Raw genomic sequence first — 15,942 nt, forward strand, 5'->3', positions numbered from 1 at the left:
TGCAATCGATTCGCGTGACTCGAACCGCTCTACAAGTCGCTCCACTTGGTTTAAACTAGCACGTGTAGAGTTAAAGCGTCGAAGATTTGGCTGCCTCATATTGTATCCAGTATTAGTAATCAGGAAACGTAGAAATGCGAAAGTAGGACTAATCAGTTAACAATACTTCAAATCAACCAACTGGAAGACTATTACAAATTATATATAAAGTTTATGCCGTTTAAATGCTTATCGACACGAAATGTTCAGATTCCGCGCCTACGGCGCAACTACTCCCTTGTATCGGCCACGGACTATGAGATTGTTACGGTTCCTATATTATAAGCCAGACATACACGCACACCACAGCGATGCTCGAACACTCGACGACCTATAGGATGCTTACATACACACTATTAAGTATCGAAACAGTACGATTTGTGCACGCTACGACTCATATTGTAATGATCACATTGACGCCTTTGAACTTACGCTATATTACTTAAATATTAGTAAACTAACATTACAACTAGGTACGTTTGCTTTCGTTATCGTGGAATGCAGTTGTAGATCTTACTATGCTGTATTCGCATTGATATCAATTTAGAAGGGGCTTCAACATCAGTACAATGCCCAGTGGGAGAATCGGAGAATTCGATGTTTATATTACACATTATTATCCCTCTCGGAACACTAACGATCGTAGGGTAATTTACACATAACACTAATATTTACAAAACTAGTTTGTGCTCGCACTAGTGAACATATAAAACAAAGTATAGTATAGACATTAAGTGGCGGGCAGCGGCAGTCATCCTTCGCCGGGACACGTTCAGAGTCTTCGATTACACTCGCTCCGACTATAAAAGAATTCAGGTAACTATCGGTTCGGACACACTCTAACATTCAAAGCGCACATCACATACACATCTTGTGGGTTACGCGAGATCACAGTGTTCAAATTATGGCTACAGGCATAAAGATTAGATTCGAATTCGAGAGTTCACGAAAACGGCTACGGGCGCGGTTAAATTTATACGAATTCGATAGCGTTCAAGGTTCGCGGGTCACTTCACTAGTCACGTTCGGGAGGTCGGACCGGGGGGGTCCGGGGCCGGTCGGGTCGGGCGCGGCGCGGGTCCGTTTCCGGCGCCGTCGAGCCGGACGGTCCGGTCGGGTCGGCCGCGGCTCGGGTCCGGGTCCGGCTCGCCGCACGGTCAGGCCGGGGCGGGCGCGCGTCAGGCGGGCCGGACGCCGCGCTAGGGCGCGCGTTCTCATTTGGGCGGCGTCGGGAACGAGTTCACGACGGCCTGCGTGCTGGCTAGCACGGCCGCGGCTGAAACAAAATCAAAATAACATTGTTTTTATGATAGGCTTAGAATACATATATCGACTACTTACGTCCGTTAGGGTAGTGTGAGTTAGCCAATGGTATATCATATTTTAATATCAAGCAATGGGCGCGCTCGGCTCAAGACTGTTCCAGTCCAGCAATAATTAAATTAAAGCACAGTCGTTCTAGCGAGCAAGAAAGTGACCGCGTCCACATCTAGTATCTGGCGACGAGATAGACAAGGTAGAAAAAGACGAATAAGATGTCGTGGACGTGACACGTCGCGCTGCTCCTGTGCTGTGTGGTCCTGTGTTAGGGGGAAAATCATGACTGATGAATAATGGTTTTCATAATTAGGGTTCCGTAGCCAAATGGCAAAAAACGGAACCCTTATAGATTCGTCATGTCTGTCTGTCTGTCCGTCCGTATGTCACAGCCACTTTTCTCCGAAACTATAAGAACTATACTGTTGAAACTTGGTAAGTAGATGTATTCTGTGAACCGCATTAAGATTTTCACACAAAAATAGAAAAAAAACAATAAATTTTTGGGGTTCCCCATACTTAGAACTGAAACTCAAAATTTTTTTTTTCAACAAACCCATACGTGTGGGGTATCTATGGATAGGTCTTCAAAAATGATATTGAGGTTTCTAATATCATTTTTTTCTAAACTGAATAGTTTGCGCGAGAGACACTCCCCCCCCCACCCCGTAACTTCTAAAATAACAGAATGATAAAACTAAAAAAAATATATGATGTACATTACCATGTAAACTTCCACCGAAAATTGGTTTGAACGAGATCTAGTAAGTAGTTTTTTTTTAATACGTCATAAATCGCCTAAATACGGAACCCTTCATGGGCGAGTCCGACTCGCACTTGGCCACTTTTTATTGAATTGTTATCTCGTGAGCACCAGGAGTTCAGAACTCACCAGGATAGGGTGGCGGGTAGAGCGGGTAGCCGAGGCCGACGTGCGTGTGGTGGTGCGTGTGCACGTGGCGCTGCGGCGGCGGCGAGCGCGCCGGCTCCTTCGGCATCCGCAACATCCCTGCTTGTGAGCACCAGGAGTTCGGAACTCACCAGGATAGGGTGGCGGGTAGAGCGGGTAGCCGAGGCCGACGTGCGTGTGGTGGTGCGTGTGCACGTGGCGCTGCGGCGGCGGCGAGCGCGCCGGCTCCTTCGGCATCCGCAACATCCCTGCTTGTGAGCACCAGGAGTTCAGAACTCACCAGGATAGGGCGGCGGGTAGAGCGGGTAGCCGAGGCCGACGTGCGTGTGGTGGTGCGTGTGCACGTGGCGCTGCGGCGGCGGCGAGCGCGCCGGCTCCTTCGGCATCCGCAACATCCCTGCTTGTGAGCACCAGGAGTTCGGAACTCACCAGGATAGGGTGGCGGGTAGAGCGGGTAGCCGAGGCCGACGTGCGTGTGGTGGTGCGTGTGCACGTGGCGCTGCGGCGGCGGCGAGCGCGCCGGCTCCTTCGGCATCCGCAACATCCCTGCTTGTGAGCACCAGGAGTTCAGAACTCACCAGGATAGGGCGGCGGGTAGAGCGGGTAGCCGAGGCCGACGTGCGTGTGGTGGTGCGTGTGCACGTGGCGCTGCGGCGGCGGCGAGCGCGCCGGCTCCTTCGGCGGCTCGGGCCGCGGCTTGGCCGCCGCCGGGGGCTTCGCGTGCTCCTGCAAAATAACATAAGTATTATGCATCTATTTTTAAAAGGATGACAAAATTTATCATTTGTTCGTCGAAAGAGAGCGGCGAGTAATCGAATATTAGAGGGAGACAGCACATTTCCAATAGCATCATGATCATGATTGATGACGATAATAGTTTTGGCCGCACGTTATGCAGTACTGCAGAGACAACACGCCATCAACATGGCATCCCCCATGCGTCTCGTAAAGTAAAACGCATGCGGATGTTATCACACAATATATACGCAACATTTACGCGTCGTTCGATTGAATGCACACGTTGCAAGGTTGTAATTGTAACCGAGTTGTGATCATAAAGGACTGCGTGATCGCGGCGGGCCCCACACATATATTATACTACTCTTTGCCCCACACCCAACATACGCGTCACGTGTCATAAATCTGTAAAGGCTCCTGCAGACACTGGTAGTGGTACCTACAGCTGGCTGGCAGCGTGGTAGCGCGGCACACACCTGCACTGGTGAAGTGTTCGGCGTTCAGGGGTTATAATGATAACACAAGAGTCGAGTAAATACTGAATATATTGGTAGAAAACGCTGGCCTTATATACTAAAGTTTTAACAGGCTTAATCGAGTGGAAGTTATGGCAATGGTCATTAACCATTGTATATAAAATTACAGTAAGTCAAGGTTTATGGCATCGTTAACATAATGTTCTGTAAAGTAGTAAAATACATATATGGGAGATAGGTATCAAGTATCAGCTGATAGCAGCTGTGTATGAACTGTGACTACACTACAGCTTTCCCGTTTTTTTTTTTTTTTTTTTGAGACAAAAAATATTATTTTTATTTTTTGGCTTAAGTGAACTTATATCAATGGTATACATATTGGTTCTTAAAATTATGAATATAGTAAAAATCTTAATGCTAATTGGATATACAATTTGCTTACATGCCTATTTCTAAGATTACATGTTCCTTATATGGTTATGAAACACATTGTTGCATTAACATGTGTTTACTGTTATTGAAACTGTTAATATGATATTTAATTGTTAGGCATTATAGATTAATTATCTGTGTCATGGAGATAGTGGTTCCTTATATGGACGGTGGTATGCGATGGGATGTTAGGTTTTCTGTTACATTATTTATCTTATAGCTAAAAGTGCGGTATTGACATTTAGTATGTTTCTTACTTATAATTATTCCTATGTAACATTAGATATACTACTGTAAACAATGCGTTGCTTGCTTTCTTACGTTCTAATAAGGAAGATGGAGATCCTTTTTTGGATTCTGTCAGCTTGGTAAGTTTAAAGGTGATCGGTTTTAAATTGCATTTGTAAAATAAGAAATGTGGATTGTTAGATTATCAGATTAGTTCCGTCGCTTACTTCGCGGATTTGTGTCGGTTGATCCTGGAACTTGTAATTACGTTTGAATTTGACTTGTGTGTTTGTGTGTGTGTTTCTTGTGTCTGGTGTGCCGAAAAGGTGAGTTCTAATAGTAATAGTGCTTTGTTCTGTTTTGGTGTACAATATTTTCTTTTCCTGATACTAATATTTTTAAATTTTGACCTTAGTCTTGAAATACTGTGTAGGGTTAATACTGGGTCCATCCTATCTTTATCTTCCTTTTTTTATTATTATTAAGTTTCCTACGTTATTGTTACATGAATTTTTTTTTTCTTCATATTTTTGTTTTTTAAGTTGTTTTGTCTTAATTAAATTATGTCCAGCGTCCTCCTGGGACTTTTGTAATCTATACTTAAGTTCTAGGGAATAAGAGGTAATATTATAAATTGGGTCTATTTGTTATATATAATTACGGTTCAGTGTAAACTGATATTTTTAGATGCCGAAAAGTGTAATGATTTGAAAAATTTATTTATAATTTTGATAATATGTCATTGACAATGTAAAGGTTGCAATCAAATGTATGTTGTTTTGTTTTTGTGCTGCATGGCAGGTTTTTTTTTTCAATATGTTCTTACTTAATGCTAATATTTGTACCCTGATTTTGAATAACAGTATACGGGTCTTTTATACATTGGGTAATAATAACTATGTGGTTAAAAGGATTTTTCTACATTGGTGACGAAAAACTCGTGTTGTAGTATAATATAATACTCTAAACTTTTAAATTAAGTGGTATTCTTTTGAGTGAAATAAGTTTTGTATTATTTTATTTATTTTATATATATATGTTTTTTTTTATTACATTGACCTATTGTAGGTATGGCAAGTAGGTTGTTAGGTATCTTTGCGAATTCTCTTCGACATGTAAACTGGTCATTAACTCATTAATTTATTATTATATTATGGACACAATACAACGTGTATTGTATTTACATGTAAGGTATTTTTTTGTGATTTAATTGTTTTTTTTTTCATTAATTTAACTTATTTTTAATTAAGTATGTATTTTTTTTTATTTAATTGGTTTGTTTATTATTATCACTGTAATTGTAGGTATTTATTTAATGGTGGTATTACGTTTTTTGTTTTTTTTATTTATTTAGTTAATGTTCTTTGTTTTAATTTTATTTTATTCATACATATATTTAGTACATAATTTATTGTATTATTTATTTGTTTTCTTCTCTGTTTTGATTGATAGTTGTTTTTTTATTTATATAGTATAATGCTATATCAGATTTTTATATGTATACTTACATTTTTTTTACAGGCTTTTTTTTTTAACACATGTTTATATTTATAAACATACTATGTGTCCAAGGACCTTCATGCAAGGTAACTCGACCGTATCATGATGTCTCAAGGATTCAGTGCTTGTAAAAGAAAAATGTTATTCTAATGTGTTATAGTGTCTATTATTTTTCTCTGGGTTTTTCAATTATTATTAATATATTTTTTTTTTCATCAGAATTCTTGCTCGTGATTTGTGGAAAATTGTTTGTTAGTGTAATAATTGATCGCCAATGAGCCATTTTGTAATGTCTGCATTGTGACCTAATAATTGTAAGCTGACTTTGTGATACCTGTCACCTGTCTTTTAAAAAGTACACAGCGCCTTTTAATAGCGCTCTCGGTCGGCCGACCTTTTTTTTTACATATAACATATTTATTAAGGATACAAAAATTTATAATTTATTATAGCGCGCTAATACATATTACGCGTTAATATGTATTGCCAGACAGTTGTTTTCACACATCGGAACAACAAAAAACCTTTCCGTGTGCCCAAGGACCGCTGCAATTGAGAGCTCGCTCGAATTGTTTAGGTTTCAAGGGTTATTGCCTGGTTGTATCCTGGTGTACCTTGCTTACAATTTTTTTCCACGAGCTACCCCATTTTGAAAGGAAATCATCATTTTGAAAACTTAAAGCATATAAGAGTCACAATAACTTTTAGTTGATCAGGCTAATTGTTGGTTGCAACACTTATCTGATTTAACTTTCTCAATGTGATATTTATATTTTTCCTTCCCTTTTATTTTATTTATTTGTCTTTCATTATATTCATTTTATACCTACTCGTATATAAATTGACGCCTTAATTTTCATATTATATGTTGTGAATTATTTTTTAGTTTAAAACTCTAATAATGCGTCAAGTGTATGAACTGTTTATGGTTATTTATTTTTCTTCTTTCTCTGTAGGTAGGTACTCGGAATTTGAGATGACATAGCATGTGTTGCTTGTTCATCCGTATTGGGTGACGTGTGACGAGCACGCGTGACGCGGCCTTCACAAGTCTGGTGCATTCCATTAATCATATGTTTAAGTTGATTAGTAGTTACTGTTGTTATGTTTGTGTTACTTTGTATGTTTTGTTGTTATTGGTAATTTGTTGGATGTGAATATTGATTTTCTAATTTAATTGTTGTATTATTTCTTATATTTGGTTATTATAAGTTTATGAGAGTGGTGACTGGCTGATGGCATTTTCTTATTTTTATGAAATAACTAATTAGTTAAGTAGTAGATTCGTGGATTTAATATTATTGATATATAAATGTAAGTTAATGTATGTTAATGTAAGATTGTTATTTATTTTATTTTGATTTAAAAACAAAATATTTACTCAGATTGACTACATGTCCTAGAAATAAGTTATATCGATAATTAATAAAAAAAAATTAAATCAAATTTGTAAATTGAACAGATATTAATAAAAAATAGATTATAATTCGCATTAAAGGTATTAAAGTATATGTAAGTTGAAATTATTTGACCTTATAAAAAAAAAATATTCTGTGTAAGTAATGTTTTCATGTATAAAATAATAATGTGTTTTCCAACAGTAATGGAGTGTTAACATATAAAATACTTCTATTTTACCAACAAAAGTTTGATTGATTAATTGCATTAGCGAAATGATTTGATTGAGCTTCTTTTGAAAAACACGAAATTAATCTGTAACTGATTAAGAGGGCATTTGCAAAAATATATTAAATTATGTTACCAATTGAAAACCAAATGGTGTGGAAGCTAACTTTTTGAACGTTAAATTGGATAATCATTTGAAATATCATAAGTGATGTTGTTTAATGTGTGGAATAGTAGATTCTAGTGTTTCTCGGTTAGTTCAAGTTAATGTTAGGTTTGCGTGTTAGTGGTTTTGTCTTTAGGTTGGGAAATGGGTTTTATTTTGTAATGTTAGGTTAGTTTGTTAGTGTTAGTGGTGGGTGGTGGATGGTGGGTTAGTGGTTTGTTTTGTTTTAAACGAAGCTAAATAATGTTATTGTTGGGGTAGTTTTTTTTTTACTGTGGTCTTTAAGATACCTATATGAAGATATATATGTTAAGTTAATTGCAAAGATGGAAATAATGGAATGCACCCCCGTCTTTGTTATTTAAAATTGCTGATTGTATACAGTTGTTTGAATTAATCATGCGACGCGTTATGTGCTTTGTTTGTTTAAATTTTGTTTATATGTTTTAATTCACGAATGATGCACTGGTTGAAATTATTGATGGATATAGAAAATGTTTTTGTTTTATTACTTCTTTTATTTTAATTAGTTGTTGATATTTAATTTTATCTATATGTATGTTTTATTACTTGTTTTATTTTAATAAGTTGTTGATATTTACTTTTATCTATATGTACATATATAACCATATTTTTTTTTGCTGTGAAAAACATATTTTTTTTTTGTTTACTTTAAAATTAATTACTTGTGGTTAGCTGGTGAATATATATATATTTTTTACATATATTCATGTTTTGTTTTTCGTCATCAAGTAGTAATCGTAAATTAATTATAATTAATAGATGAATAGATAGTAGAATTTGGAATATCGCTCGCAGAAGTGTCTGCATGTTTAAAGAATAGTTTATACATTATTAAGATTATGGTTTAGATTTAATAGACTATATTTAATGATAATTTTCTAGAGAGAGAGTGGAAAAAAAAAATGTGTAAAGAAGATTATTTAGTTTGATGTAGGTACCTTTGTCCAGTCTTCATCCTGGTCTTCTATTGTAGTATTATTGGTGGTTATGGTCGCTTGGATGTGGCGTGTGGCTCGCCCTTTATTCTTCTTCCTTGACGTGTTGGCTTGGTGGTGTTGCTGAGTATGCTGTACTGGCGGGGTTGGCGGTTGGAGTCGATGGCGGGTATGTGGCTGCTTCCTTGTCCATTGTGCTGTTCTTGTGGGCTGTCCATCATTGTTTACCTTTATTGTTACTGTGATCGTATTGCCGCACTGGGCTGAAGCTGTGCTCGGTTCCATAGTTGTTCAGGGTCGTAGCTGCGCAACGCAGTCTAGTGCTGTGCTTAGTGGTGCTGGCTAGCTGGCTTGCTGGGTGACTGGGTGGCTGGCTGGATGGCTGGGCGGCGCAACTTAGATGATTCCGAAGGTCCGAAGATTCTGAAGGCTGCTGAGCAGTTCCACTGGCAGGGTCGCCATGAAGTGTTCGGCGTTCAGGGGTTATAATGATAACACAAGAGTCGAGTAAATACTGAATATATTGGTAGAAAACGCTGGCCTTATATACTAAAGTTTTAACAGGCTTAATCGAGTGGAAGTTATGGCAATGGTCATTAACCATTGTATATAAAATTACAGTAAGTCAAGGTTTATGGCATCGTTAACATAATGTTCTGTAAAGTAGTAAAATACATATATGGGAGATAGGTATCAAGTATCAGCTGATAGCAGCTGTGTATGAACTGTGACTACACTACACTGGTACATACCTGCAGCTCGTGTATCTTGTGCTGCTGGTGCGGGTAGGCGTACTGCGGCGGGTGCGGGTGCGGCGGCAGCAGGTCCAGCTTGCCGGGCGCGCCGGGCCGCGACAGGTCCTCGGGCGCGTGGTAGCGCGGCACCGTCCAGCCGCCGCCGAACCCGCCCACCAGCATCGGGCTCAGCGGCGCACGGTACACCTGGGGAGGACACGAGGTACGTTAACACCGCAGAACAAGTTAGAATGGCGATGCGAGCAGGGTACGTATCGCCGCCGGTTTTGAGCAAACGCTCGCATGCTACTCGCCCGCGCTGACCGAAAAACGAAGTAAACATGCCTTTTGCGCCACAATAACCTTCAGATTAAGAAGCCGGACATCAAATCTGCCTAAAGGAGGCGTATCCATTCACCACGCACACAAGTTTTTACTACCGTTGCGCGAGTGTTAGTAAATGTGGAGAGGAACGAGCGGCGACACCGGTTCCGATACTAACTGCGCGCGATAGCCATTCTAACCTTTTTAATATGTTCTGTGGTTAACACCACAGACAAGACATCCTCCAGACTGACCATAGTAGCGCCACCCCCTCTGCCACAAATATACGGTAGTTTTACTCCATTTTCGAGTCAAAGTGTCTTAGTGTGACGTCCGTGTCTTTGAACCATAGACTAGGAATCCTCTAGACGGAGTTTAGAGCAATTATTTCATGAAACCGATGCTGCCAAAAATACGGGAGTGCGGGGGGACGAGGTGAGCGAATCCCGTGCCGTGATTGGTCCGTTCAAAGACACGGACCAATCACGGCACGGGATTGACGTGAAAATGGAGTAAAACTACCGTATAAGTGGCAGAGGGGGTAACGTTTCTATGCTCAGTCTAATGTCTATTTTTTAATTCGATAGACTGAAATGACAGTTCTTAGTATGAACATAAAATGTAATTTCATACTAAGAACTGTCATTTCAGTCTACCGAATTAAAAAATAGACTTTAGAGGATGTCTTGTCTGTGCTTTGAACGGACCGATCACGGCACGGGACTCGCTCACCTAGTCCCCCGCACCCCAGTATTTTTGGCAGCATCGGTTTCATGAAATAATTGCTCTAAACTCCGTCTAGAGGATTCCTAGTCTATGGTTAACACTGAGAACGTGTACGAATGAGTCAGGGATTCATTTCTAATGCGCGCTCACAATGAGCACAGAATGCGCGCCCGTGACGACTCTCGACCATCAGCGCTGCCATTTAATGGATTAAGTACCGACTGAAGGCTCAATTTGCTTTGACTCCACAGTAAAGCACGCTTCGACGACTCCTCTTCATGTAAAGGCTTGTCGGCTTGTTTCATCTGAATGCCAATAAGCCCAGTTGGTCAGGCGCTTAGGCGTTAGATACTTCGAGTACGCCTTTGAGTTACCTACCTACTAAACTGATCTAAAATGAAACGACTAGAAAAGTAATTACTAGGAAGTGTTTCACAATGCTTGGATTTTACTGGTTAACGTGGGAGGATTCTCCCGCCGAAAGCAGCTTTCTTGTGTAACGCCGAAAATGTAAAGTTGATACTCGTAATAACATACCGGGTCAAAGGGCAGCGCCCCGTAGTGCGGCCCCTGCATGTACGGCAGGTAGTACTGCGACGTCGGAGGCGGCGGCGGGCCCTGCAACACCAAAACCACATTATAATATCTGCAAATAAGCTATATATAGTGCGTCAAGCAAATCTTGTCAGTAGCAATGTACTGCAAATTAAAGTAGGGTAACACCATGTAACACTGGATGACACATGAATTGCGCTAAGAAAAGCAGCAATGTACATCGAACCAAAACGTGTTTATTTTCCGCCCTTCATACGTCAGTTTGAGTGAATTATTATAACCTCAAATTTTAGTAATGTTTACCGTCAACGAGCATGATTGTACATTGTAGGTACCTTAGCTTTGCTTGAGGTCATGCATAATCTTGGTCATAGCAGAAATTTCTCTTGAAATAGAAACGATTCAGAATGTAAACAATAAGATGATGGCTGTCATTCACGATCCACATTCCACAGATAACACACAGATGACACGCGATTTTGGAATTATTCGAACACAGTGTTGCTAACCCGCGATTTTTCAAATTTGCCGCCTTTTACTACTGACAAGATTTGGTTGATCCAGTATACGAGCATAATTTTACACGCAATTGAGATATTTTAGTCTCCATTAGTTCAGACAAAGATTTATAATCGATCATCTGTTAAATTCAAAGGGAAAACGAGCTGCACCTCTAGCACAACTTGCATCCGCGAGTTAGACCGCGACTCGAGTCAACATTCCCACGGCTGTCAAATTTGTCCATTTCCGTAGCATGACTTGTACCTAGGGTTGCCAGATGGTCGGGATTCGGCGGGATTCTCCCGATTTTTAGCATGTGTTCCCGATTCCCGACAAAGTGAAAATTGTCCCGAAAAACAGCATCACGTTATAAAACAATAATTTCAAGTTCTGAACTGTCGTCGAGCGAACCAGCGACCCGCGTCGAGCCCGTCAGCGCGCGCGCGGGGCGCGCGTTGCGAGATTGGGCAGAGCAGCTGACGTAGTGCCAAATAATGTAAAATATCGTTGTTTTTAATACAGTTAATTTAATTTGAATGATTCATTTTCCCGACTTAAGGCCCAAAATCCCGAAAAATTGATATTTTTTCCCGATAATAGCGCCTTTCGATCTGGCAACCCTACTTGTACCCGCGACTGCAACAGTCGCGTAGAGAACTCAAAGTCTCGGCGCGACTCGTCAGTGTTCCCCGATGTAATCAAAGTAAACATAAATGCTATTTACATGTGACAACACTGAATCGGAAACAGGGTTGCGCTATTTCATTCGGAGTGACCCTCTGTGAGCGCGAAATTTTATAGAAACCTATATACTCGCAGCCGCAAAAGTGTATTCATAAAGTGTGTATGGTCTTTTGTGGCCCGATGTACATTGTACACTGTTTTAAGAAATCTCCGTAGCTCGAGAAAAGCTCGGCAGGGAGTTTCTTTCACGGCAGCCGGGCTAGCACATGATTGGCGCGACAGTATCTCGCGGCGAGATAGACTACCCGTCCCTCTTTTATTCACATAGATAGAAAAAGACGGGTAGTCTATCTCGCCGCGAGATACTGTCGTGCCAATCATGTACTAGGGGTGCAGTAGCGTTTACGGAAAGGAATTCCTTTGCAACTGCACAGTGCGCGATCATTCACGTTCAAGGAAACCATACATAAATACCATAATAGAAAGACGGAAGCGAAAGAGGTATATCAGGATCGTAGCAAATGGAAATCCGTGGTCTCTGCCTACCCCTCCGGGAAATAGGCATGATTATATCATTCATTCATTCATATATAAACTTGGTCAAGCAAATCTTGTCAGTAGAAAAAGGCGGCAAATTTGAAAAATCTCGGGTTAGCAACACTACGTTTGAATTGTTAGAAAATCGCGTGTCTTTTATATCTTATCTGTGGAACTGTTTTGTTTACATTTCATCGTTGTTCGATGTACATTGCTGCTTTTTGGTCGTTTTCTAGGGTTAACATACTTGAGTTTGCTTTACATTGCTACTGACATATCCGGCTTGGGCTTGACAGAGTATATGTATTTAGCAACACTACGTTTGAATTGTTAGAAAATCGCGTGTCTTTTATATCTTATCTGTGGAACTGTTTTGTTTACATTTCATCGTTGTTCGATGTACATTGCTGCTTTTTGGTCGTTTCCTAGGGATACCATACATTAGTTTGCTTCTACTGATATATCCGGCTTGACAGACTATATGTATGTGTGTTACCTGTGTCTCAGTAGTGGGCTTCTGCCCCTCCTGCTTGACCTTGAGGTCGTCCTTCTTGTCGGGGTTGTCTTTGGGCGGCTTGGCGCTGGGCGGCGGCCGCCCGCCCGCGCCCGCCGCCGCCCCGGGGGGCTTCCCGTCCATGCCAGACTCTTTCCGACGCTGCTCGAGGCTCATGTAGTATCTGGAATGAGACGATACATGGTGGTGATATTCTCACTAAAAGCTTGGCCAGACACAGAGCGCGACGCAGCGCCGCGTGATGCCGACGCGATGACTGTTCAAACAGGGCGAGCGCGGACCGCGCTCTCAACACGCCCTCAACGCGCGCGCGAACGCGGCGCGGCCGCGCGCCACCGCTCGCTGCCTAACGTCCGATCCGACTGATGTGACCCAGCGCGACGCGGCGGGCCGCCGCGTCCCGCCGCGTCCGCGCGGCGCAGCGCTGCGCGGACGCAAGGGGCCGCGCGGCGCGGGGCGCGACAGAAGCGGGGCGTGATACCGGCGGGACGCAGTCTGTTTGACGTCGGTAACCTGTTAGCATGTGCCGCGGACGCGCGGCGCGGACGCGGCGCTGCGTCGCGCTCTGTATCTGGCCAAGCCTTAAAAGCACAGAATAAGTAATAGCATAGAGAAAAAAATACAAAGAGTGCTCACTCCATACATCAGTTTTAGTACCAAAAAGACTATTAGCATCTAGCATCGAGTAGCGGAACTATCAGTACTGCTACTTGACAATAGATGTAGCACCGACAGGAAAGTCTTATGCTGTTGAGATAAGACTTTACTAAGCAGTACTGATAGTTCCGCTACTCGATGCTAGATGTAGACACTGAAATTAATAGTCTGAACTGATGTATGGAGTGAGCACTCTTGTCTTTATTTCTCTATGGTAATCATACAGAACGGACACGCACCGCCCCGCCCCGACTCGGATTACCTCGCCCCGCGACGGGCCGCGACATGAATGTGTGCGTAAGTCGCTCTACTGAGAGCATGCCAGAAGTCCGTCAGATACACAATGACGCGTGTACAGACGTGCCGCGCACACATATACACGCAAATCATTTTTGATGTATGGCGTGTCCGCCCTGTGCTAAAAGTGTCTAGAACTGTCGACAGCGCAGTGAAGACACATTGACGAAATGATCTCTTCCTGCTTCCGAGCGTACGTAGTTATAGCGCGGGTTCAACGAAGGAACGATTCGTAAAGCCAGTCTGGGTGCACTGCATTTTCGTTTACTGTATAATCTTTGTAGTTTCAGGACATTTTACAAAGAATTTAAGGACATCGAGGCACAAAAAAAATCCCATAATAAAACTGTTAAGTGTCCATCAATAAGTTTTTGGCAAAAATGACATTTTTGGTACATGCTTTTATCGCTGACTGTACTTTTCTTACGACAGACAACTAATACTTATCGAGACAATTCTAAAAACCCCTAACACAATTAGGTTGCGTTGTTTCATCACAGAGTTCCTATGGCCACCTCCTGTCTCCATCATCAGATCAGCTCGATGGTACCATAATATTGCATTGTCACCCGACTTACATGTGTATGCAAAATTTCAGCTCAATCGGAAACCGGGAAGTGGATCAAATTTAACTTGCAAGATTCCATTACATAGTTACATACAGGTCGACCTAATAAAAGCGTGTTAAAAATCAACGATCTTATAAAAATATTTGTAAGCAATGATACCTTCTAAGATCCTCCTCCCTCGCATGCGGCGGCCTTTGGAACGCGTAAGGCCCCATCTGAGCTTTCATCTCAATGCTCTCCTTCAAGATCTGATGCGTGTCATTTGGCCTCGGCGCGTCTTTGCCCCCCTTCCCCTTGTCCAGGGGGCTGGCGGCCTTACGCTCGGGCTCCTTCGCCTTGTCTTCCAGCGAAGCGCCCGGCGGAGCGCCCGGTTCAACGTTGTAAGGAAAATTCGGCACGTAGTTGTATGGGTAGAAGTGCTGCGGAAGGACTTTCTGGGGAGCGTTCTCGGGTTTGCCGTCCTGGAAGTAATGGAACGTTTGAAATGTGCAGGATTTGGTAAAGCTCATACAGTTCCTATTAGGGTTCCGTACCCAAAAGGTAAAAAAACGGGACCCTGTTACTAAGACTTATTCGCTGTCCGTCCGTCTGTCACCAGCCAGCCTATTATGGATAGCTTTATCCATCTTTATCCACGTGATAAAATAACTGTCACTGTTTAACACCGTGGGAAAGAAAGTGACGGACACCGTTTTATCACGCTGTCACGTAGACAAGAACGACCATCATATCCGTACTGGCTGTATCTCATGAACCACGATAGCTAGACAGTTGAAAATTTCACAAATGATGTATCTTTGTTGCCGCTATAACAACAAATTATTAAAATTAAAATTAAATAAATATTTAAGGGGGGCTCCCATACAACAAACACGATTTTTTTGCTCTATTTTTTGTTGATGGTGAGGAACCCTCCGTGCGCGAGTCCGACTCGCACTTGGCCGGTTTTAGATACATATCGTAGGTATACGGCCAAGGAAAAGGTGTTAGAGAACACAATGAAATGTAATACCTATCCCATCCATAAACGATATCAAATAGAGAAGAGAATCTTTTAACACCATTTCCTCAGCAGAATAGTTACCTAAAAACTGATGTTTAGTAAGGATTATAAGTATAGCATAAGCATAGGTACAATGAAATCAAACAGAAACGGTTGGACCGAAAAATGTGACAATAACCAAGCAACCGCGCGTGAAATAAATACATTATTATCAATGGGGGTGGTGACGCGTTCAGGACACAGGTGACAGGAGTAGTATATAGAATTAATACAGAAATAGCGTAAGCCGACTACTACAAGGGACCAATAATATGCCTATGGCGTCATTTCAAATGGGGGGGGGGGATCTGGACATCGGATGATTCGAAGTCATTCGAAGCATGATTTTTGGATGATTTTAGGGCGGGTGGGGGGTGGCAAAAATAGATGACGTAAATAAAGGCTTCGTCA

General features: G+C 41.7%; 1 protein-coding gene across 3 annotated transcripts in view; it reads right to left on the reverse strand.

The window, feature by feature from the left end:
* Positions 1-1,177: 1,177 nt before the first annotated feature.
* Positions 1,178-15,942, reverse strand: part of LOC134654952 (zinc finger protein 608-like) — a 152,059-nt gene continuing 137,294 nt past the window's right edge. For 2 of the 3 annotated variants that reach the window (XM_063510382.1, XM_063510383.1), the window contains exons 9-13: positions 14,649-14,950; positions 12,949-13,129; positions 10,713-10,793; positions 9,144-9,332; positions 2,832-2,992 (exon numbers count right to left, since the gene is read on the reverse strand). In XM_063510382.1, coding sequence (XP_063366452.1) covers positions 2,834-2,992; positions 9,144-9,332; positions 10,713-10,793; positions 12,949-13,129; positions 14,649-14,950 — 912 coding nt within the window. In that variant the 3' untranslated portion in view covers positions 2,832-2,833. Of the gene's footprint in view, positions 1,316-2,831; positions 2,993-9,143; positions 9,333-10,712; positions 10,794-12,948; positions 13,130-14,648; positions 14,951-15,942 lie in introns of those variants that run through there. The other variant, XM_063510384.1, reaches the window with a different exon arrangement.

This window comes from Cydia amplana, chromosome 16, assembly GCF_948474715.1.
Source record: "Cydia amplana chromosome 16, ilCydAmpl1.1, whole genome shotgun sequence".
Taxonomy (NCBI): domain Eukaryota; kingdom Metazoa; phylum Arthropoda; class Insecta; order Lepidoptera; family Tortricidae; genus Cydia; species Cydia amplana.